Source organism: Salvelinus sp. IW2-2015, linkage group LG9, assembly GCF_002910315.2.
Source record: "Salvelinus sp. IW2-2015 linkage group LG9, ASM291031v2, whole genome shotgun sequence".
Taxonomy (NCBI): Eukaryota; Metazoa; Chordata; class Actinopteri; order Salmoniformes; family Salmonidae; genus Salvelinus; species Salvelinus sp. IW2-2015.
The window spans coordinates 4,764,793-4,786,836 of record NC_036849.1 but is presented as its reverse complement, the minus strand read 5'-3'; the positions used below and the strand labels follow the sequence as shown (position 1 = coordinate 4,786,836).

Genomic DNA, 22,044 nt, shown 5'->3' with positions numbered 1-22,044 from the left:
ACATTTACTTTTCATCAGCCAACAAGATGAGTAGGCCTAACGAACAGCAAAAGAAGTAGCCTATGTCAATCTACTATCCCCCATAGTACAAAAGTCGACCTATTCTATTCTGTGCGAGAAATACAAATTCCAAACAGTCTGGGACGGTTGTGGGATGCGATACATCCCAAATTGGTTGTCTTCCTCTCAGGCTTCCATGTCTTCTCCCTGGACCTCCTCAATGTCCACCTCTTGAACATCAGACTCTGAGGCCTCATCTTCACTGTCACTTAACAACCTTGAGGATGGCTCGCTGTCTGGCTCAAAAAGCCTCAAATTTTCCTGGATGGCCAACAATTTTTCAACCCTTGTATTGGTCAGCCTGTTGCATGCTTTGGTGTGTGTGATCCCAAACAAGGACCAGTTGCGCTCTGAGGCGGCTGATGTTGGTGGGATTTGGAGGATGATGGAGGCAACAAGGGAAAGAAGTTCATTCCTCCAGGTGACTGATGAGATATGTTGGCACGACTGCCATATTGCATCTCCATCCCAAAGCCCTTTCTTGGAAGTGTACTTTGCCAGACTGCCAAGAACCTTGCCCTCATCCAGGCCAAGGTGGTGAGACACGGTAGTGATGACACCATAGGCCTTGTTGATCTCTGCACCAGACAGGATGCTCTTGCCAGCATACTTGGGGTTCAACATGTACGCTGCGGCATGTATGGGCTTCAGGCAGAAGTCTTCACGCTTTTTGTTGTATTTCAGAACTGCAGTTTCCTCTGCTTGGAGCAACAGTGAAGTGGGCAGGGCAGTATGGATTTCTTCTCTTACATCTGCAAGCAGAGTCTGAACATCAGACAGGATGGCATTGTCACCCTCAATCCGCTATAGGTTTCAGGAGTTTCAGGCTGCTTACCACTCTCTCCCTAAATACATCATCCAGGAGGATCCTCTTGATGGGGCTGTCCATATCGGCAGACTGTGATATGGCCATTTCTTGGAGAGACTCCTCCCCTCCAGGAGACTGTCAAACATGATGACAACACCACTTCAACGGGTGTTGCTGGGCAGCTTCAATATGGTGCCCTTATTCTTCTCACTTTGCTTGGTGAGGTAGATTGCTGCTATATCTTGATGACCCGTCACATACCTAACCATTTCCTTGCCTCTCTTGTAGAGTGTATCCATTGTTTTCATGAACATGAGCAGCACAGACAATGGGTGTGATGTGAGGGTAGGACTCATCCACTTCAGATCAAGCAGCCTTCATGTTCGCAGCATTGTCTGTCAGCAGTGCAAATACCTTCTGTGGTCCAAGGTCATTGATGACTGCCTTCAGCTCATCTGCATTGTAGAGACAACAATGTGTCTGTTGCCCCTTGTGTCTGTGCTCTTGTAGAATACTGGTTGAGGGGTGGAGATGATGTAGTTAATTATTCCTTGCCCACGAACATTCGACCACCCATCAGCGATGATTGCAATACAGTCTGCTTTCTCTATGATTTGCTTGACCTTCACTTGAACTCTGTTGAACTCTGCATCCAGCAAATGAGTAGATAAAGCATGTCTGGTTGGAGGGGTGTATGCTGGGCAAAGAACATTCAGAAATATCTTCCAATACACATTGCCTGTGAGCATCAGAGGTGAACCAGTTGCATACACAACTCGAGCAAGACATTTATCAGCATTTATCTGACTAAGTTCCTCCATTGAGTCAAAAAAACTTCTGATTTCAGGAGGACCATGAGCTGTTGCTATCGATAAGGTGTCTGATTCATCATTTTCACTTCGAATAGAAGTAGAGGGACTTTTGTCAGATGTTGCATGTTGTGAGTGCTAAGGAAACTTTGTGCACTTGGCCAGATGATTCTGCATCTTTGTTGCATTCTTCACATATGATTTGGGACAGTATCTGCAAATGTACGCAGCTTTTCCTTCTACATTAGCTGCAGTGAAATGTCTCCACATCAGATAGTGTCTGTGGCAGTAAAAAAAATCAAAATACAAATCCACATACAGATAAATAGTTAAGCAGTTAGATTAAACAACTCCTTTGTAAGATAAAATGTTTTAAAATTAAACATGTATGGAAACAGGTGAATTAACACTTCTCAGTTAGCAGGCTCAAGCAAGCTAAAACCTACATGGTAGCAAAAATGAACTAGCAGAAATTGTTAACAAGTTAGAAATGATTTAATCACACTTTGCTGTAGGCTACTATTTACAAGTTAACAAAAAAATAATGTATGTCATAAAATATTTTCACCCCACCCAGTATTGTACTCACAACTTACCAGAAAGAATGTAAACCTTGGCTCAGACAGTGTAGTAGTGTGGGCTCAATAGCATCGCATTAGTGTGCAAGATCTTGAGAATCAGCTGTACATGTGATGGAAGCATGCACTGTGCATGCAGAAGGATGAAATTCCATTGAAATGGGGATAGTTTAACCAAAATATGCCAAAAGACCTAGAATTGCCTTATATGTGTCCCACAAAAAAAAGGTTCACTGTTATATGCCAACTTTTTATAAATTTAAACAAAATTCCCCAAATTCCAGGGCTTAACTTCCCATGAACAATTTCCGGAAAAAATCCAGAAATTTACCGGAAGGTTTATGGTCCTTTGAAACCCTAACTATATACACTACCAGCCAAAAGTTCTACAACATCTACTCAAACAAGGTGTTTTCCAAATTTTTACTATTTTCTACTTTGTAGAATAATAGTGAAGACATGAAAACTATTAAATAACACATATGGAATCATGTAGTAACCAAAAAAAAGTGGTTGATTCAACTATATTTTATATTTGTCAAATAGCCACACTTTGTCTTGATGACAGCATTGCTCACCCTTGGCATTCTCTCAACCAGCTTCACCTGGAATGATTGTTCAACAGTCTTGAAGGAGTTCCCACATATGCTGAGCACTTGTTGGCTGCTTTTCCTTCACTCTGCAGTCCGACTCATCCCAAACCATCTCAATTTGGTTGAGGTCGGGGGATTGTGGAGGCCAGGTCATGTGATGCAGCACTCCGTCACTCTTCTTCATAAAATAGCCCTTACGCCGCCTGGAGGTGTGATGGGTCATTGTCCTGTTGAAAAACAAATGATAGTCCCACTAAGCGCAAACCAGATAGGATGGCGTATTGCTGCAGAATGCTGTGGTAGCCATGCTGGTTAAGTGTGCATTGAATTCTAAATAAATCACAGACAGTGTCACCAGTAAAGCACCCCCACATCTCCTTCTCCGTGCTTCACGGTGGGAACCACACATGCAGAGATCATCCGTTCACCTACTCTGCGTCTCACCAAGACACGGAGGTTGGAACCAAAAATATTAAATTTCGACTCATCACACCAAAAGGATAGATTTCCACTGGTCTAATTTCCATTGCTCGTGTTTCTTCGCCAAAGCAAGTCTCTTCTTATTATTGGTGTCCTTTAGTAGTGTTTTCTTTACAGCAATTCAACCATGAAGGCCTGATTCACGTGTTCTCCTCTGAACAGTTGATGTTGAGATGTGTCTGTTATTTGAACTCTGTGAAGCATTTATTTGGCCTGCAATTTCTGAGGCTAGTAACTCTAATGAACTTATCCTCTGCAGCAGAAGTAACTCTGGGTCTTCCACTCCTGTGGAGGTCCTCATGAGAGCCAGTTTCATCATAGCACTTGATGGTTTTTGCAACTGCACTTGAAGAAACTTTCAAAGTTCTTGACATTTTCTGGATTGACTGACCTTCATGTATTAAAGTAATGATAGACTGTCATTTCTCTTTGCTTATTTGAGCTGTTCTTGCCATAATATGGACTTGGACTTTTACCGAATAGGGCGATCTTCTGTATCCACCCCTACCTTGTCACAACACAGCCGATTGGCTTTGAGGAACGAAATTCCACACATTAACTTTTTAGAAACTTTAATTGAAATGCATTCCAGGTGACTACCTCATGGAAGCTGGTTGAGAGAATGCCAAGAGTGTGCAAAGCTGTCATGATGGCAACTTAAAGACTCAAATATAAAATATATTTTGATTTGTTTAAAAGAAAATTGGTTTCTACATGATTCCATATGTGTTATTTCAAAGTTTTGATGTCTTCACTATTATTCTACAATGTAGAAAGTAGTAAAAATAAAGAAAAACCCTTGAATGAGTAGGTGTTCTAAAACTTTTGACCAGTAGAGAGTGTGTGTGTGTGTGTATGTAAAATCAAAGTCGGAAGTTTACATACACCTTAGCCAAATACATTTAAACTCAGTTTTTAACAATTCCTGACATTTAATCCTAGTAAAATTCCCTGTCTTAGGTCAGCTAGGATCACCACTTTATTTTAAGAATGTGAAATGTCAGAATAATAGGAGAGAATTACTCATTTCAGCTTTTATTTCTTTCATCGGATTCCCAGTGGGTCAGAAGTTTACATACACTAAATTAGTATTTGCTAGCATTGCATTTAAATTGTTTAACTTGGGTCAAAGGTTTCAGGTAGCCTTCCACAAACTTCCCACAATGAGTTGGGTGAATTTTGGCCCATTCCTCCTGACAGAGCTGGTGTAACGGAGTCAGGTTTGTAGGCCTCCTTGCTCGCACACGCTTTTTCAGTTCTGCCCACAAATGTTCTATAGGATGAGGTCAGAGCTTTGTGATGGCCACTCCAATACCTTGACTTCGTAGTACTTGAGCCATTTTGCCACAACTTTGGAAGTATGCTTGGGGTCATTGTCCATTTGGAAGACCCATTTGCGACCAAGCTTTAACTTCCTGACTGATGTCTTGAGATGTTGCTTCCATATATACACATAATTTCCCTTTCTCATGATGCCCTCTATTTTGTGAAGTGCACCAGTCCCTTCTGCAGCAAAGCACCCCCACAACATGATGCTGCAACCCCCGTGCTTCACGGATGGGATGATGTTCTTCGGCTTGCAAGCGTCCCCCTTTTTCCTCCAAACATAACGATGGTCATTATGGCCAAACAGTTCTATTTTTGTTTCATCAGACCAGAGGATATTTCTCCAAAATGTACGATCTTTGTCCCCATGTGCAGTTGCAAACTGTAGTCTGGCTTTTTTATGGTTGATTTTGAGCAGTGGCTTCTTCCTTGCTGAGTGGCCTTTCAGGTTGTCAATATAGGACTCGTTTTACTGTGGATATTGACACTTTTGTACCCGTTTCCTCCAACATCTCCACAAGGTCCTTTGCTATTGTTCTGGGATTGATTTGCACTTCTCGCACCCAAGTACGTTCATCTCTAGGAGACAGAACGCGTCTCCTTCCTGAGCGGTATGACGGTGCATGGTCCCATGGTGTTTATACTTGCGTACTATTGTTTGTACAGATGAACGTGGTACCTTCAGGTGTTTGGAAATTGCTCCCAAGGATGAATCATATTTGTGGAGGTATACAATTTGTTTTCTGAAGTCTTGGCTGATTTCTTTTGATTTTCCCATGATGTCAAGCAAAGAGGCACTGAGTTTGAAGGTAGGGCTTGAAATACATCCACAAGTACACCTCCAATTGACTCAAATGATGTCAATTAGCCTATCAGAAGCTTCTAAAGCCATGACATTTTCTGGAATTTTCCAAGCTGTTTAAAGGCACAGTCAACTTAGTGTATGTAAACTTCTGACCCACTGGAATTGTGATACAGTCCATTATGAGTGAAATAATCTGTCTGTAAACAATTGTTGGAAAAATTACATGTGTCATGCACAAAGTAGATGTCCTAACCAACTTCACAAATCTCTTGTTTTAACAAACTATAGTTTAAGCGAGGGGTTGAAAAACGAGTTTTCATGACTCCAACCTAAGTGTATGTAAACTTACGACTTCAACTGAATGTATGTATATATATAAAAAGAAAATATATATATATATATATACAGAAGCTTCCCTCGAGGGCAATGAAACTGCATGAGTGGTAGAAGCATCTGAACGAAAAAGGAAAACTGGACTCTGATGTCACATACCAGTGTCCTACTGTATTACAGGAGTTAAAGGTGAGGGATCGGTTGAGGGCAGTCATAACAGCCATTTTGGAAAGGACAGTATGAAAAGACGTATCTGATTCTGCACAGTATGGTTCAGACTGGCTGAATAGTGTGAAACACGTCTTTGACCCTCGTTCAGAAGTTAGGGTTTGGTCTCACCTCTTTCCCCTCTGAGCGAGTATGACTGGTTAGTTAGGGCCGAGTTTTGCTCACATCATCTCCTAAGACAGTGTCAGTGGTTAGTTGGGGTCAGAGACTGGGAGTATTTGTGAGTATTTTGTATGTTGAATTACACTGGGCTGAACTACACTCCAATGCATTTTGCATATCCAATGCAAGATACTTTCAAAAGCTGTAATATGTATTTTCAAAATTATTTTCTATACCATTTTTTTTCTTCATAGTGGTTCACAATTTTGTGGCCCCCGTTCAGCCTGGTATCAAATGTCTGAGCGCACTATGTTGTGATAAGAGCATCTGGTAAATTACAGTGCATTCGGAAAGTATTCAGACCCGTTCACTTCTTTTCCACATTATGTTACGTTACAGCCACAGGAGGTTGGTGGCACCTTAATTGGGGAGAATGGCTCATGGTAATGACTGGAGCAGAATCAGTGGAATGGTATCAAATACACCAAACTTATGGTTTAGATGCCATTCCATTTGCTCCGTTACAGCCATTATTATGAGCCGTTCTCCCGTCAGCAGCCTCCACTGGTTACGGCCTTATTCTAAAATGGATTAAATCAACCTACACACAAACCCCCATAATGACAAAGCAAAAACTTTTTTTAGGAATGTTTGCAAATGTATTAAAAATAAAAAACAGAAATACCTTATTTACGTCAGTATTTCAGACCCTTTGCTATGAGACTTGAAATTGAGCTCAGGTGCATCCTGTTCCATTAATCACCTTTGAGCTGTTTCTACAACTTGATTGGAGTCCACCTGTGGTAAATTCAATTGATTGGACAAGATCTTCTGTGGAGATGGGAGAGCCTTCCAGAAGGACAACCATCTCTGCAGCACTCCACCAATCAGGCCTTTATGATAGAGTGGCCAGATGGAAGCCCCTCCTGAGTAAAAAGCCACATGACAGCTCGCTTTGAATTTGCCAAAAGGCACCTAATGGACTCTCAGACCATGAGAAACAAGATTCTCTATTGTGATAAAACCAAGATTGAACTCTTCGGCCTGAATGTCAAGCGTCACATCTGGAGGAAAGCTGGCACCGCTCATATCCTGGCCAATACCATCAATACGGTGAAGCATGGTGGTGGCAGCATCATGCTGTGGGAATGTTTTTCATTGGCAGGGCCTGGGAGACTAGTCAGGATAGATTGATGAAAACCTGCTCCAGAGCGCTCATGACCTCAGGCTGGGGGCAACGGTTCACCTTCAAACAGGACAACAACCCTAAGCACACAGCCAACACAATGCAGGAGTGGTTTCAGGGCAAGTCTCTGAATGTCCTTGAGTGGCCCAGCCAGAGCCCGGACTTGAACCTGATCAAACATCTCTGGAGAGACCTGAAAATAGCTGTGCAGAGATGCTCCCCATCCAACCTGACAGAGCTTGAGAGGATCTGCAGAGAAGAATGGGAGAAACTCCCCAAATACAGGTGTGCCAAGCTTGTAGCATCATACCCAAGAAGACTCGAGGCTGTAATCGCTGACAAAGTTGCTTCAACAAAGTACTGAGTAAAGTGTCTGAATTATTATGTATAAAAAAAATTAAACTGAAATATCACATTTACATTTTTTTCTTTTTAAATCTAAAAACCTTCTTTTGCTTTGTCATTATGGGGTATTGTGTGTAGATTGAGGGGTAGAAAACGATTTAATCAACTTAAGAATAAGGCTGTAACATAACAAAACGTGGAAAACGTTGAGGGGTCTGAACACTTTCCAAATCCACTGTAACTATATGTATATGTAAAAATGTATAATTTCAAAGCATGCTGAGTATTACTCTAATGAGCTCCGCCCAGAAACAAGGCCAATCTTATCCAGAGTGACAGTGCATTCAACTAAGGTAGATAAACAATATATCACAGTCAGAGCAAAACATTTCTCTAACTGTTACTAAGAATGTTGCTGTTCGGCCAGCTACTTGCAAATCTATTTTAGTATTTGAAAATACATGCATTTTAATTCAACACAAAAGTATCTTATATTTTGATACATTGGTCTTTAGGGTATTTTGTAGTTATATTTTGTAAGTGTAATTTAATCCCATCCCTGGTTAGAGCTCTGTGTCAGTGGTTAAGGTTTCACCTCTGTCTCTCTGAGCCTGGCCTGCAGGGCTGCTCGGGGGCCCTGGGTGTTGTCATTGACCCGGAGCCTCTCCTGAACGACATGTATCCAGGACTGAGCTGCCTCCAGGCTATCAATAAACTCCTGCTGCTCCTGCTGAGTCATGTGGGAGCCAGACTGAGGCGAAACACAGAGAGGAGAGAGAGGTTTAGTCTGTATATAGTGCATTGGTAACCGAAGGTTGGTCAGGTGATGGACTGGAGATGGGCTTGTTTGGCACGGCAGCCGAAATAGGAGACTGCAGATTGACTGATCAACAAATCACCTTGCATCATAACCAACTACTCATTATTATTTGTAGATCAGTCAGTCACAATTCACCCACAATTCATCAAATAATCTATACTCTCAACATGGCCACAAGACAGAAGAGAAATTATACTGCTTCATGTTGTTTCTCTGTGTTACAACCAACTCACAGCTGCGTATTCAGGATGTAAACACTTGAGTAAAACTACACAACAACAACAGGCCTGCTTCTCGGTTCCTTTAGAGAAGATTGGCAAATACCTTCCTAGGGAGGATCTACCACAACACATCTGTTTCAAGGAGACACAACCACAAAATAAATCGTTGAACTGATGTTGATCCTCATACTTCAGTCAGTGCTGCACTGTTGACTCCCGGTTTGAAGGAATGGGGCCGTTACGTTATTGGACTCACCGGACAATATAGCACATGTGTGTATTTGCATACTTGCCGAGTGTGTGTGAACATAACATAAATGATACTTGTAGTGTAATAAGGTGTATTTGTCATGATGGCTTAACTCAGTCTCACTGCAGACCTTGTCCTTGTGATGTCTGTAAAAAATGTTGTGCTTTTAAAAACAGAAGTCTTTGTTTCTAATACTAATAGGCTAAAATCTATTTTTAATACTAGGCTAAAAATCTGTTTCTACTAGGCTCCTCTCTCAAGGGGATTGAAATCCTTGACTAGAATCGTGTGCATTGTAGGCCTAGTCATGATAATGCAATGTCAGGAAGGAAAGAAGGGGCGGTCTGAAGGCACGACAGCTCTTTTTTTATTCCACAGGTCAGAAAATGAAGCCAAACTCATTTCTTCTGAGTGACTCATTTTCCCCGACAGATCAAAACTCCTCACGTATCCCCCTTTTAGGGAAGTTATACTCAACTGCGGATATTGTATGTTCTCTAACGATCCACAATATAGAGTAACAGAAAAATAGAAAGAACACATAATATAGTAAAAATGTAAGCGCTATATTAATGGAGAAAGTAAACTTTACCTACGTTTCAAAGCCAATAATAGTCTAATAGACAAAACTTAAAATGTACTTTCAGAGTTTACGGGTAAGTTACTCCCCGCCCCGCCATCTGTTGTTTGACAGCTCACGCTTCGTAAACGGACTCGCAACATGGTTGATATCTTTCACGCACTCGCTAACGTTACATTGTATCGCTCCCCAGTAGCTTTATAATTGTATATTGACTGAAACGATTCGGATCTGCAATCTTTGCCGCAAGACTTGATCATTTGCTTGTATCCAAATTACTTTTATGGAAATAGCCCTACGACTGAAACGGCAAGCTATTTCAGGACGTGTTCAAACTTATAATAGAGACTTCGAATTAAAATATATTGGGATATAGGTCTACAAAAGGGAAATGTCTATCCATAATATGATACTACTGAAGTCTGACAACGTGATATTGTGACGATGGAGTCCATAATACGTTTGTCATCATGCTATTTACGGTACAAATATCCATAACATGAACAGCCCTACCGATACCCGAAATAATAAACGATATGAAATTACTTACCGATTCCTGTGCATTGGTGAAAGTAACAGTTAACGTTCCTGTCCACAAATTACCTAATATGCACCGTAAACGTGTAGCATAACGCAGGAAGTGTGTAGGAGAGGCCTCTGCTATAGCTGCATAGCCTAACTTTAGCAGATTTAGCCAGACGAGAGCAGCAAATCCGCAGAGCAACTGATAATCGCCGGGCGTGAGCGTATTACGTCAACAATTAAAACGGAAAGGCGCGCGCTGAAGAGCTAGACAGATACTGTGGGCTTCTGGACTCAGTCTGATTGACAGAGCAAGTGTGTGTGTGTGTGTGTGTGAGAGAGAGAGAGAAGGGGACACCAATTTCAGTCCCTCTTGTCCTTGACTGTGTGTTAAACACACTAGTATGATGAACAGGGCTCCCATACTGCTCCTATACAGTAGGGACACCAGTAAATTAAATAGGATGCTGGAGCCAGGGGAGGGGAGGGGGGAGTTTAATAGTCTGAACAGTTATAATGCTTGCAACAGAACATAAATGCTAACAGCAACATATAAAACACATTTCATCAATAATATTTTAATACCACCAAATTATACAATACATTTTATTTTCATAATGAAAAATATCAACATGGTGATACAGGAAAATAGTTTCCCGTACTGACTCCCTTTTCAAAATGGACTGGCTAAAGTAGTATTATGGTTTCACAAAACTAATGTGAACTGTTGTCTAGTGAAGAAATAGCCTACAGCTGCATTTATTTAAAGCCAATTTCTGCAAACACATTGACATACAAAAGTGTTTACTAAAAGCTGTTCCAGCCATGTTATTAGAATGATAATAGAATCTTTCACCTAGTTTTAGGGTTGCAGCTTCTCACCTGACTATTAAAGCCTCTAGTGCTCAAAATAAAAGTATATTTAGTTTTAGGCAAAAATCTTCTATACTGTACATTTAAGGTCAATATCTCAAGCAAAGCCATGTGTTGCCTTTTGTGGCTGTAGCTTGTTACGGTATGATGGCATGGGACACCTTAGATGTTTTTAAACATGTAATTCATTACACAAATCTTTATTATGTGGCACGATACAAGGTATTTATTTTTTAGATTTATATATTTACATTGTAGGCCTACATTCTTTTTTACAATGGCATGTAACCATACAATAATGACCATATGAGAGGTATCAGAGAAAGGAAAATACATATCTATACACTATTACTCAGTTCCTTTACACAGTAAGCTACAAATGTCCCAGTAACTGTTGTTCACAGCTTGAAATGCTCTACATTGTTGTTACTGTTGTGCTTTAATGACTTCACAGCTGTTTCAGTACCACTAAGACCTCACTTGAACCACAAACCATTATATATACTGTAGTATATTGCATCATAACATTTCACATATGTAGCAGATTCTCTAATCCAAAGCATCATGTGCATCCCAAATGGCACCCTATACAGTGCACTACTTTTGCCCAGAGTAGTCCACTATAAAGAGTATAGGGTGCCATTTTGTACGTAACCATTAAACTCAACTCTGTTAAACACTGAGCTGTTTCAACAGACTGAACTGGTACTTAGACCTGAATGCCAAATAGACCTGAATGAAAAGCTAACAACATTGTAGACACACCTCTGTTGTCAAATGCCAAGCCCAGAGTACAAAAGACTTGAAATTATAGTTATTTGGACAAAATAGTTTTTAAACAACAGCTGATACGTACTTGCAGAACTATGAATCACACTGTGGAATCGATTGACAGAAACTCACAAACTACAATGGGATGATGAAGAATGTCTCTGTCTCTCTCTGGAGCTTTTCTCTTTGTCCATCAGTGCCAAATATCCACATAGAACTCGGTCTCCGTCTCTCAGACTTTCGCAATCTCCCTCGTCATTCGTGAGCGAGTCACACTTACCTTAATATACATAATAAACATAAACCCATATAGATCCGTCTCCCAGTACCCCAGTCAAACCCGTTAGTAGTCCATCCAAATATTGGCCATTAGTATCAAATGTCCATGTAAACCCCAGTAGCAGTCTCTCTTAGCCTTTCTCTTGTCCATGACGAGTGTCTTAAACACAGTCGTATGATAAACATAGTCCCAAATGGCACCCTATTCAATACATAGTGCATTACTTTTGACCAGGGCCCATACTGCACCTATACAGTAGACCCTACGCTCCTATACAGTATGAACACCAGTAGATGAAGTTGAATAGGATATAGGAGCCAGGGAATAACATCCTGGAGTACTTGTCGATGGCATGTGTATTCTGGATGATTTTGAGGGCCCGGATACCTTTCTTCTTGGTGGTTGTGGACTCGCTACTGACAGACAGGTGGACCACTATGTGCTCCCCAGGAGTCTGCTTCTCGTTCATCACCTCATGTGGCATCTCCACATCCTCCTCGGACACCATAGTTCCTGAGGTGTAGCCGGCCAGGCTGTTGGTGTCCGCCTCGCTGTAGTTCCCGTCTAATATCATGGTCCTGGTCTGGGACATGCCACAGGTGCAGGGCAGCGACTGCAGAAAAGGAGAGAAGGTAAGGGAAGGACCGAGGTTATGGCAGGAAAAATGTATCTAAACTAACTTGAGATGCATGCCTGTCATTTTTTAATCATGCATGTCAATGAGACATTTGACCAAACATGCATGTGTTAGCATGTATTAAGTTAGGCCGTAAAGAAAGAAGAGGAAGTAATGTGTCAGCAGTGTCTCGCAGTCCAACTGAATTGCATGAAATTAAGAGCAAACTGTATTCACAAGAGATGTTCAGTTACTCTTCGAAAATTGTCTTCGATGCACAGTACTATGGTAGCATCTCATTACCTGTGACCTGGCCCTCTCTCTTATCTCGTCTCTCATCTTACGTTCCCTGCGGTCCTGCACGGTGGACAGGTAGTTGACGGCAGCGTACTCCAGCACGGATAGGAAGACAAACACGAAGCTGACCCACAGGTAGATGTCCACAGCCTTGATGTAGGACACTCTGGGCATGGAGGCGTTCACTCCAGTAATGATGGTGGACATGGTGAGCACTGTGGTGATACCTGCAGTGGAAAAAAGAAGGAAATAACAAAAGCTCAGGTCTGTTGGTTTAAAAATATATACAGTTAAAGTCAGAAGTTTACATACACTTAGGTTGGAGTCATTAAAACTCGTTTTTCAACCATTCCACAAATTTCTTGTTAACAAACTATAGTTTTGGCAAGTCGGTTAGGACTTGTGCATGACACAAGTAATTTTTCCAACAATTGTTTACAGACAGATTATTTCACTTATAATTCACTGTATCACAATTCCAGTGGGTCATAAGTTTACATACACTAAGTTGACTGTGCCTTTAAACAGCTTGGAAAATTCCAGAAAATGATGTCATGGCTTTAGAAGCTTCTGATAGGCTAATTTACATAATTTGAGTCAATTGGAGGTGTACCTGTGGATGTATTTCAAGGCCTACCTCCAAACTCAGTGGCTCTTTGCTTAACATCATGGGAAAATCTAAAGAAATTAGCCAAGACCTCAGAAAAACAAATTGTAGACCTTCACAAGTCTGGTTCATCCTTGGGAGCAATTTCCAAACGCCTGAAGGTACCACATTCATCTGTACAAACAATAGTACGCAAGTAGAAACACCATGGGACCACGCAGCAGTCATACCGCTCAGGAAGGAGACACGTTCTGTCTCCTAGAAATGAACGTACTTTGGTGCGAAAAGTGCAAATAAAACACAGAACAACAGCAAAGGACCTTGTGAAGATGCTGGAGGAAACGGGTACAAAAGTATCAATATCCACAGTAAAATGAGTCCTATATTGACATAACCAGAAAGGCCGCTCAGCAAGGAAGAAGCCACTGCTCCAAAACCTCCATAAAAAAGCCAGACTACGGTTTGCAACTGCACATGGGGACAAAGATTGTACTTTTTGGAGAAATGTCCTCTGGTCTGATGAAACAAAAATAGAACTGTTTGGCCATAATGACTATCGTTATGTTTGGAGGAAAAAGGGGAATGCTTGCAAGCTGAAGAACACCATCCCAACCGTAAAGCACGGGAGTGGCAGCATCATGTTGTGGGGGTGCTTTGCTGCAGGAGGTACTGGTGCACTTCACAAAATAGACGGCATCATGAGGAAGCGAAATTATGTGGATATATTGACGCAACATCTCAAGACATCAGTCAGGAAGTTAAAGCTTGGTCGCAAATGGGTCTTCCAAATGGACAATGACCCCAAGCATACTTCCAAAGTTGTGGCTCAAGGACTACAAAGTCAAGGTATTGGAGTGGCCATCACAAAGCCCTGACCTCATCCAATAGAAAAGGTGTGGGCAGAACTGAAAAAGCATGTGTGAGCAAGGAGGCCTACAAACCTGACTCCGTTACACCAGCTCTGTCAGGAGGAATAGGCCAAAATTCACCCAACTTATTGTGGGAAGCTTGTGGTAGGCTACCCGAAACGTTTGACCCAAGTTAAACAATTTAAAGGCAATGTTACCAAATACTAATTGAGTGTATGTAAACTTCTGACCCACTGGGAATGTGATGAAAGATATAAAAGCTGAAATAAGTAATTCTCTCTACTATTATTCTGACATTTCACATTCTTAAAATAAAGTGGTGATCCTACCTGACCTAAGACAGGGAATTTTTACCAGGATTGAATGTCAGGGATTGTGAAAAACTGAGTTTAAATGTATTTGGCTAAGGTGTATGTAAACTTCTGACTTCAACTGTATATGGAATGGGGGCTACCAGAATAAGTTCAGACATTTCTATAAGTATCTGAGTATTTTTGAATATATATTCTTTCTTGTAATCGTACAACACCAATATACCTTCATTAGGTCTGACAAAGAGGGCTTTATTGTTCAAGGCTCGACGCTGAAAACCATTGTGATACTTACACAATACCACCGAATGCCGTAAATTTGACAATGAGGGGAATAAGCAGCGCTAGAGACGACATAAACTGTAACACCTCTGAGCTATTGGTAGCACCACCATAATTTTACCCAGCGAGACGCGGGCTGGGACGGCCCTGCGGTCGATCCAGAAGGACACCCAGGACAGCATGACCATGAGGGTGGCAGGGAAGTAGGTCTGAAGCAGGAAGAAGAAGATGTGTCTCCGCAGGGTGAAGTTGATGTACAGACGATTGTACCAGCCTGTACAGGAGAACACAAAACCAAAGGAAAGTATGGGTCAATAATATCATGGGAATGTCAATGCTTATGATTCCCTCCATGTGGTTATTGTGATGATGACTTAAATGACTGTGTATTGGAGTTTTTAACTCAAATCATGTCATGTAGTGTGGTTGATTCCTGTGCCAATACCTCATTGACCACTGATCGTGATCCCTAATCTTAGTCAATACCTTTAGCTCAACCAAAATTACCCTATTTGTCCGTAACATTGATCTGCCATCTTAACTGTACTGTACTGCACTGTAATGTACTTTAGTGTACCTGTGCTGCTGTAGAACGCCAGGTGAGAGGTGGTGTGGAACTTCTGGATGAGGAACTGAGAAAGGGAGATACGGTCGTCCGTACTCAAGGACTCATCCCCACTCTTCCAGTACAGCATCAGATCCTCATCCGTATAGGCATCTGGGGAGCAAAAAAAATTGATATATTCTCCATAATATTGTTCTGTTTGTGTATTTACTGTAGTCAAGAATACTAAATGTTGTGCCCAGTGGGAAAAATCCTAACTAGAGATATCGTGGGCATTTGAGTACATCTATTGATGTCAAATGGAGATTTCTGTGTGTATCTTAGTTAGGATTCATCCCCTTATTAAAATTGAGAGAGGTTATGACAGTATCAGCCTTAATAGTAGTTGATGACAGTTACTCACAGCTCTCCAGCTCCAGTGAGCAGGTCTGGGTATCCAGAGGAAAGCGGCTGAAGTCCATGTTACAGGCTGCTGTCACTGTCACCCTGTACAGTAAGGACAACACAGATCCATGATGTGACATCAACTAACCTAAGATTCCCCTATGAGCCTGTTTGCAACACATAAGATTCATTGTAGAGGGTCCGCACTCAAAAAAGTTATTGTATGCTCGCACAAGATTTTCAAAGTTGTATGGTACTTTCTCTTTTTGCCTTTTGGAATAAATAAATAGCATGACATAACTTTGAAAATCACATTTTTTGAGTCCGGACTCACTACATACACTGTACGCTGAATCACCTATTTACAACACCAAATGAAGTTTGTCCTTTCTGTTGTCCTTATTATTCCATACAACCAATTCAATACTGATTATAACTATGTAAACTCAGCAGAAAAAGAAATGTCCTCTCACTGTCAACTGTGTTAATTTTCAGCAAACTTAACATGTGTAAATATTTGTATGAACATAAGATTCAACAACTGAGACATAAACTGAACAAGTTCCACAGATGTGACTAACAGAAATTGAATAATGTGTCCCTGAACAAAGGGGGGTCAAAATCAAAAGAAACAGTCAGTATCTGGTGTGGCCACCAGCTGCATTAAGTACTGGAGTGCATCTCCTCCTCATGGACTGCACCAGATTTGCCAGTTCTTGCTGTGAGATGTTACCCCACTCTTCCACCAAGGCACCTGCAAGTTCCTGGACATTTCTGGGGGGAATGGCCCTAGCCCTCACCCTCCGATCCAACAGGTTCCAGACATGCTCAATGGGATTGAGATCCGGGCTCTTCGCTGGCCATGGCAGAACACTGACATTCCTGTCTTGCAGAAAATCATGCACAGAACGAGCAGCGTGGCTCGTGGCATTGTCATGTCAGGATGAGCCTGCAGGAAGGGTACCACGAGGGAGGAGGATGTCTTCCCTGTAACGCACAGCGTTGAGATTGCCTACAACGACAACAAGCTCAGTCCGATGATGCTGTTACACACCGCCCCAGACCATGACGGACCCTCTACCTCCAAATCAATCACGCTCCAGAGTACAGACCTCGCTGTAACGCTCATTCCTTCGATGATAAACGTGAATCCGACCATCACCCCTGGTGAGACAAAACCGCGACTTGTCAGTGAAGAGCACTTTTTGCCAGTCCTGTCTGGTCCAGCGACGGTGAGTTTGTGCCCATAGGTGACGTTGTTGCCGGTGATGTCTGGTGAGGACCTGCCTTACAACAGGCCTACAAGCCCTCAGTCCAGCCTCTCTCAGCCTATTGCGGACAGTCTGAGCACTGATGGAGGGATTGTGCGTTCCTGGTGTAACTCGGGCAGTTGCTGTTGCCATCCTGTACCTGTCCCGCAGGTGTGATGTTTGGATGTACCGATCCTGTGCAGGTGTTGTTACACGTGGTCTGCCACTGCGAGGACGATCAGCTGTCCATCCTGTCTCCCTGTAGCGCTGTCTTAGGCGTCTCACAGTACGGACATTGCAATTTATTGCCCTGTCCACATCTGCAGTCCTCATGCCTCCTTGCAGCATGCCTAAGGCACGTTCACGCAGATGAGCAGAGACCCTGGGCATCTTTCTTTTTGTGTTTTTCAGAGTCAGTAGAAAGGCCTCTTTAGTGTCCTAGGTTTTCATAACTGACCTTAATTGCCTACCGTCTGAAAAATGTTAGTGTCTTAACGACCGTTCAACAGGTGCATGTTCATTAATTGGTTATGGTTCATTGAACAAGCATGGGAAACAGTGTTTAAACCCTTTACAATGTGTGAAGTTACTTGGATTTTTACAATTATCTTTGAAAGACAGGGTCCTGAAAAAGGGGCGTTTCTTTTTTTGCTGAGTTTCGTAGATGATCTGAAAAAACAGGGCCACTTTCATGAATAACAATAAACATGTTCTCAACCCATTAGAACACAATTTGTGCATTCAATGTCTGGTGAATGACTTTGGGAAGCATAATAGAAAAATCTGGCATAACCAACAACTTAGTAGTACCTTCACATTTTGGCCTAGTTGTCAAAAACAGATTTTTTAAAACATCATCAGCCAGAAGCACATTTCAAATCTTAACAGAAAAAAAATGCTAATTAATCTTCTTGTCTAGATGTCATCATACATCCTGCACAGAACCATGTTATTTTTAATATTAAAAGTTAGGATACTATTAACATTCTAAACTGATTACATTTCATTCTTACATGTCAACAGCTAAATACATAATCACAGTATTGAGAATTTTAGGAGTCGATCACTTTGTAGCTGGGGAGGCGAATCGTGGCAATGGAAGGCCACAGTGTGTGAAGGCTTTTGCTCCATCCCAGCGCTAGCACAGTGAATTCAAAATGAATTGAAAACGGAATTGACCCCAACCCTGCATGGCATAGAATGACCCATACCGTAAGGTTGCGAAATTCCGGTAAATTTACAAAAATGCCCAGGTTTCCAGAAATTCCAGGATTCTGGATTTCCTGCTTATTTCCTTCTCATTCCGGAAATCTTCCAAACAAGATTTCTGGAAAACATGGGTATTTTGGAAAAGTGACCGGACTTTTTCAACCCTAGTCCCCAAAGCATCCCAGACCCACCTCAGGCTGTAGAGGACGTGTCCGTCAGGAAAAACCCTGAGCATGATGTTGTCTGTGGTGGTGTCGTGGATGAAGGATCTCTTGGAGTGGACAAAGAACACATCTGGCACCCAGATCTTCTTCACCAGGCGCCCGTCGAATGTCATGCTCTTATTGGTGGAGCTGGTGAAGGTCAGGCGCTCGTCCTTCCAATAGTGTCTCAGGTACAGAGTCATGGTGAAGTCCTATTGGAACAGAGAAGGGGAAAGTTATGCGTTGCCCAGTACCCAGGGTGAGTGGACCAATAGAATGGTCCACTTTGATGCAAAATGAAAGTGCCCAGTGATTGTGCAACCCAATCGTAATCATACATCATACATAACTATGCTACTGTGGTCATAAGGGTTTGAGTTATCCCAATGAGTAAGTTACACAAATCTATGTGGAGCTTTGACTTTGAGAAAAGTGCTACAGTTTATACATGTAAATAGAAATCATCAAGCCAGCTGTCAGTGCTTACAGCACTTTGGGTTGAAATCCTGTTGGGGGTGAAATTAAGTGTAGCCTGAAAGTCAATGGTCAAAGCAGTCTCTTTGATTTCTCTGCAGACTCTCATGCCTCTGGGGTTGAGCTCCACAAACAAAAAGACTCAACTCTCCTCCTCAGTTTTTTACCTCTTCCTACTCCTCATCTCCCTCCGCGTACTCCAACTCCTCCCAAAACCCCTAAAGTAGAGATCATCCCTCTCTCACCCCTCTCCCATTATGTAATGACTAGCAACAGTTGGGAGTACCCATCATTACGATGACCATCTGCATGGTAAATAAAGACTATCCAAATGTTACAGTCTGTTACATAAGGGAGTTACCAGGACAAAAAATACCAACAAAACATGTCCATTTGGATTCAGGGAGAAATGGCATAAGTGTTAATGATGTGGGTAATTTACTATAAGTTTATTTCCACAATGCGCAGTTGGACATTTTTGTGTCATAACTTGGTAGTACAAAAATTGGTTAGCCTTAACCTACCATGTCTACTTCTGAGATGCTGTCCAAGCTTTCCACTTGTACGTCCACTCCGACAGGGATAGCCGGGCCTGGAAAACAAAACGAAAGAAACCACATAGAAAAACATATTTGTACAAAAAGATGAAGACTTTTGTATATTTGGGTGCAGAAATAAAGCACTGGGGAGAAGCAATATTCGTTGTGCAGGCCTCTCATTCCTTTATCTCGGTATTATTTCTTATTCCAGCACCGGTATTCTTAAATTGAAGATGTGCATATCACTCTTTTTCTTCCAAAAAACTACAGTGTGGCATGTCAGGTGGCACATAGATGGTGATACCTGGTTACAGTGATTGAGCTGGATTCTCCCACAGGCAATTAGGAGAACGATCTGCGTTGAACTTCAAAGCAAAATCATTGCTTTGTCGTTGCATTACCTGACTCTACGTCAACAGTGAAGAAGCAACTCTGGGATGCTGGCCGAATAGGCAGAGTTGCAAAGAAAAAAAGCCATCAGACTGGCCAATAAAAAGAAAAGATTAAGAGGGGCAAAAGAACACAGACACTGGACAGAGGAACTCTGCCTAGAAGACCAGCATTCCGGAGTCGACTCTTCTTTGTTGACGTTGAGACTGGTGTTTTGCGGATACTATTTAATGAAGCCGCCAGTTGAGGACTTGTGAGGCATCTGTTTCTCAAACTAGACACTAATGTACTTGTCCTCTTGCTCAGTTGTGCACCGGGGCCTCCCACTCCTCTTTCCATTCTGGTTAAAGCTAGTTTGCTCTGTTCTGTGAAGGGAGTCGTATACAGTGTTGTACGAGATCTTTATTTTCTTGGCAATTTCTTGCATATAATAGCCTTCTTTTCTCACAACAAGTTTAGACTGACGAGTTTCAGAAGAAAGGTCTTTGTTTCTGGCCATTTTGAGCCTGTAATTGAACCCACAAATGCTATTGCTCCAGATACTCAACAAGTCTAAAGAAGGCCAGTTTTACTGCTCTGAATCAGAACAACAGTTTTCAGCTGTGCTAACATAATTGCAAAAGGGTTTTCTAATGATCAATTAGCCTTTTAAAATGATAAACATGGATTAGCTAACACAACGTTCCATTGGAACACAGGAGTGATGGTTGCTGAATATGGGCCTCTGTACGCCTATGTAGATATTTCATTACAAATCAGCTGTTTCCAGCTACAATAGTCATTTACAACATTAACAGTGTCTACATTGTATTTCTGATCAATGTGATGTTATTTTAAATTGAAAGAAAAGCTATTTTTTTGTCCAAAACAAGGACATTTCTAAGTGACCCCAAGCTTTTGAACGGTAGTGTATTTTGATTTGTTTTGTAACGGCAGCCTTCCTCCTCTTCGTCTGAAGAGGAGGTGTAGCAGGGATCGGACCAAGACGCAGCGTAGTTCGTGTTCAACATGTTTAATAAAAGACGATAAACATGAACACTATACAAATACAAAATAACAAACGTGGCAAAACCGAAACAGTCCTATCTGGTGCAGAGAACACAAAGACAGAAGACAACCACCCACAAACCCCAACACAAAACAAGCTACCTAAATATGGTTCCCAATCAGAGACAATGACAAACACCTGCCTCTGATTGAGAACCATATTAGGCCAAACAACAAACCCAACATAGAAACACAACATATAGGTAACCCACCTAACTCACGCCCTGACCACACTAAAACAAAGACAAAACCAAACGAACTATGGTCAGAACGTGACATGTTTAACACTTTTTTGGTTACTAAATTATTTCATATGTGTTATTTCATAGTTTGATGTCTTCACTATTATTCAACAACGTAGAAAATAGTACAAATAAAGAAAAAAAACTTGAATGAGTTGGTATCCAAACTTTTGACTGGTACTGTAAATGGGAGTTTAGTTTAGTACAAATTCCGCTGGCTAAATTATGCAACTGCATTCTGGTACTAAAAGTAGGGCAAGTACCCGAAAAACCTCTGACTGTACTCTGTCTTTCATGTAATGGCCTTGCAGTAGCTCTGTTCCACCCACAGTGACAGGACGAAGGCCTATATTCAAATCAAATTTGACATATGCGCCGAATACAACTGGTGTAGACTATCATAAAATGCTTGCTTACGTGCGCTTACCAACAATGCAGAGTTTAAAAATATAAAATTGTAACACAAGAGGAATTAAATAAAATACACAAGAATGGAGCTATATACCAGTACAAGAGCAATGTACAGATGTCTAATATATAAAGGAAGTCTTGAAATATTGCTCGCCTCAGGTAGAGTACCTCATGATAAGCTGAGTACCTCATGATAAGCTGTAGACCACACTATCTACAAAGAGAGTTTTCATTTAGATTTTCCGTAGCCGTCTATTTACCACCACAAACCGATGCTGGCACTAAGACCTCAACGAGCTGTATACGGACATAAGCAAACAAGAAAATGCTCATTCAGATGCGGCGCTCCTAGCGGCCGGGGACCTTCATGTAGGCAAA

At 41.6% G+C, this 22,044-nt stretch overlaps 2 protein-coding genes across 3 annotated transcripts in view; both read right to left on the bottom strand.

Moving 5' to 3' along the window:
- syne3 (spectrin repeat containing, nuclear envelope family member 3) overlaps positions 1–10,257 on the bottom strand; it is a 43,293-nt gene extending 33,036 nt beyond the window's left edge. The window contains exons 1-2 of the mRNA XM_023994053.2: positions 10,075–10,257; positions 8,249–8,404 (exon numbers count right to left, since the gene is read on the bottom strand). Of these exons, the coding sequence (XP_023849821.1) occupies positions 8,249–8,392 (144 nt within the window). The 5' untranslated portion in view covers positions 8,393–8,404; positions 10,075–10,257. The remainder of the gene's footprint in view (positions 1–8,248; positions 8,405–10,074) is intronic.
- Positions 10,258–10,545: 288 nt separating this feature from the next.
- Positions 10,546–22,044, bottom strand: part of gabrr2a (gamma-aminobutyric acid type A receptor subunit rho2a) — a 35,634-nt gene continuing 24,135 nt past the window's right edge. For both annotated transcript variants that reach the window (XM_023994051.1, XM_023994052.1), the window contains 7 exons: positions 19,562–19,629; positions 18,552–18,775; positions 15,921–16,003; positions 15,530–15,670; positions 15,074–15,226; positions 12,890–13,110; positions 10,546–12,583 (listed from right to left, as the gene is read on the bottom strand). In XM_023994051.1, coding sequence (XP_023849819.1) covers positions 12,233–12,583; positions 12,890–13,110; positions 15,074–15,226; positions 15,530–15,670; positions 15,921–16,003; positions 18,552–18,775; positions 19,562–19,629 — 1,241 coding nt within the window. In that variant the 3' untranslated portion in view covers positions 10,546–12,232. The remainder of the gene's footprint in view (positions 12,584–12,889; positions 13,111–15,073; positions 15,227–15,529; positions 15,671–15,920; positions 16,004–18,551; positions 18,776–19,561; positions 19,630–22,044) is intronic.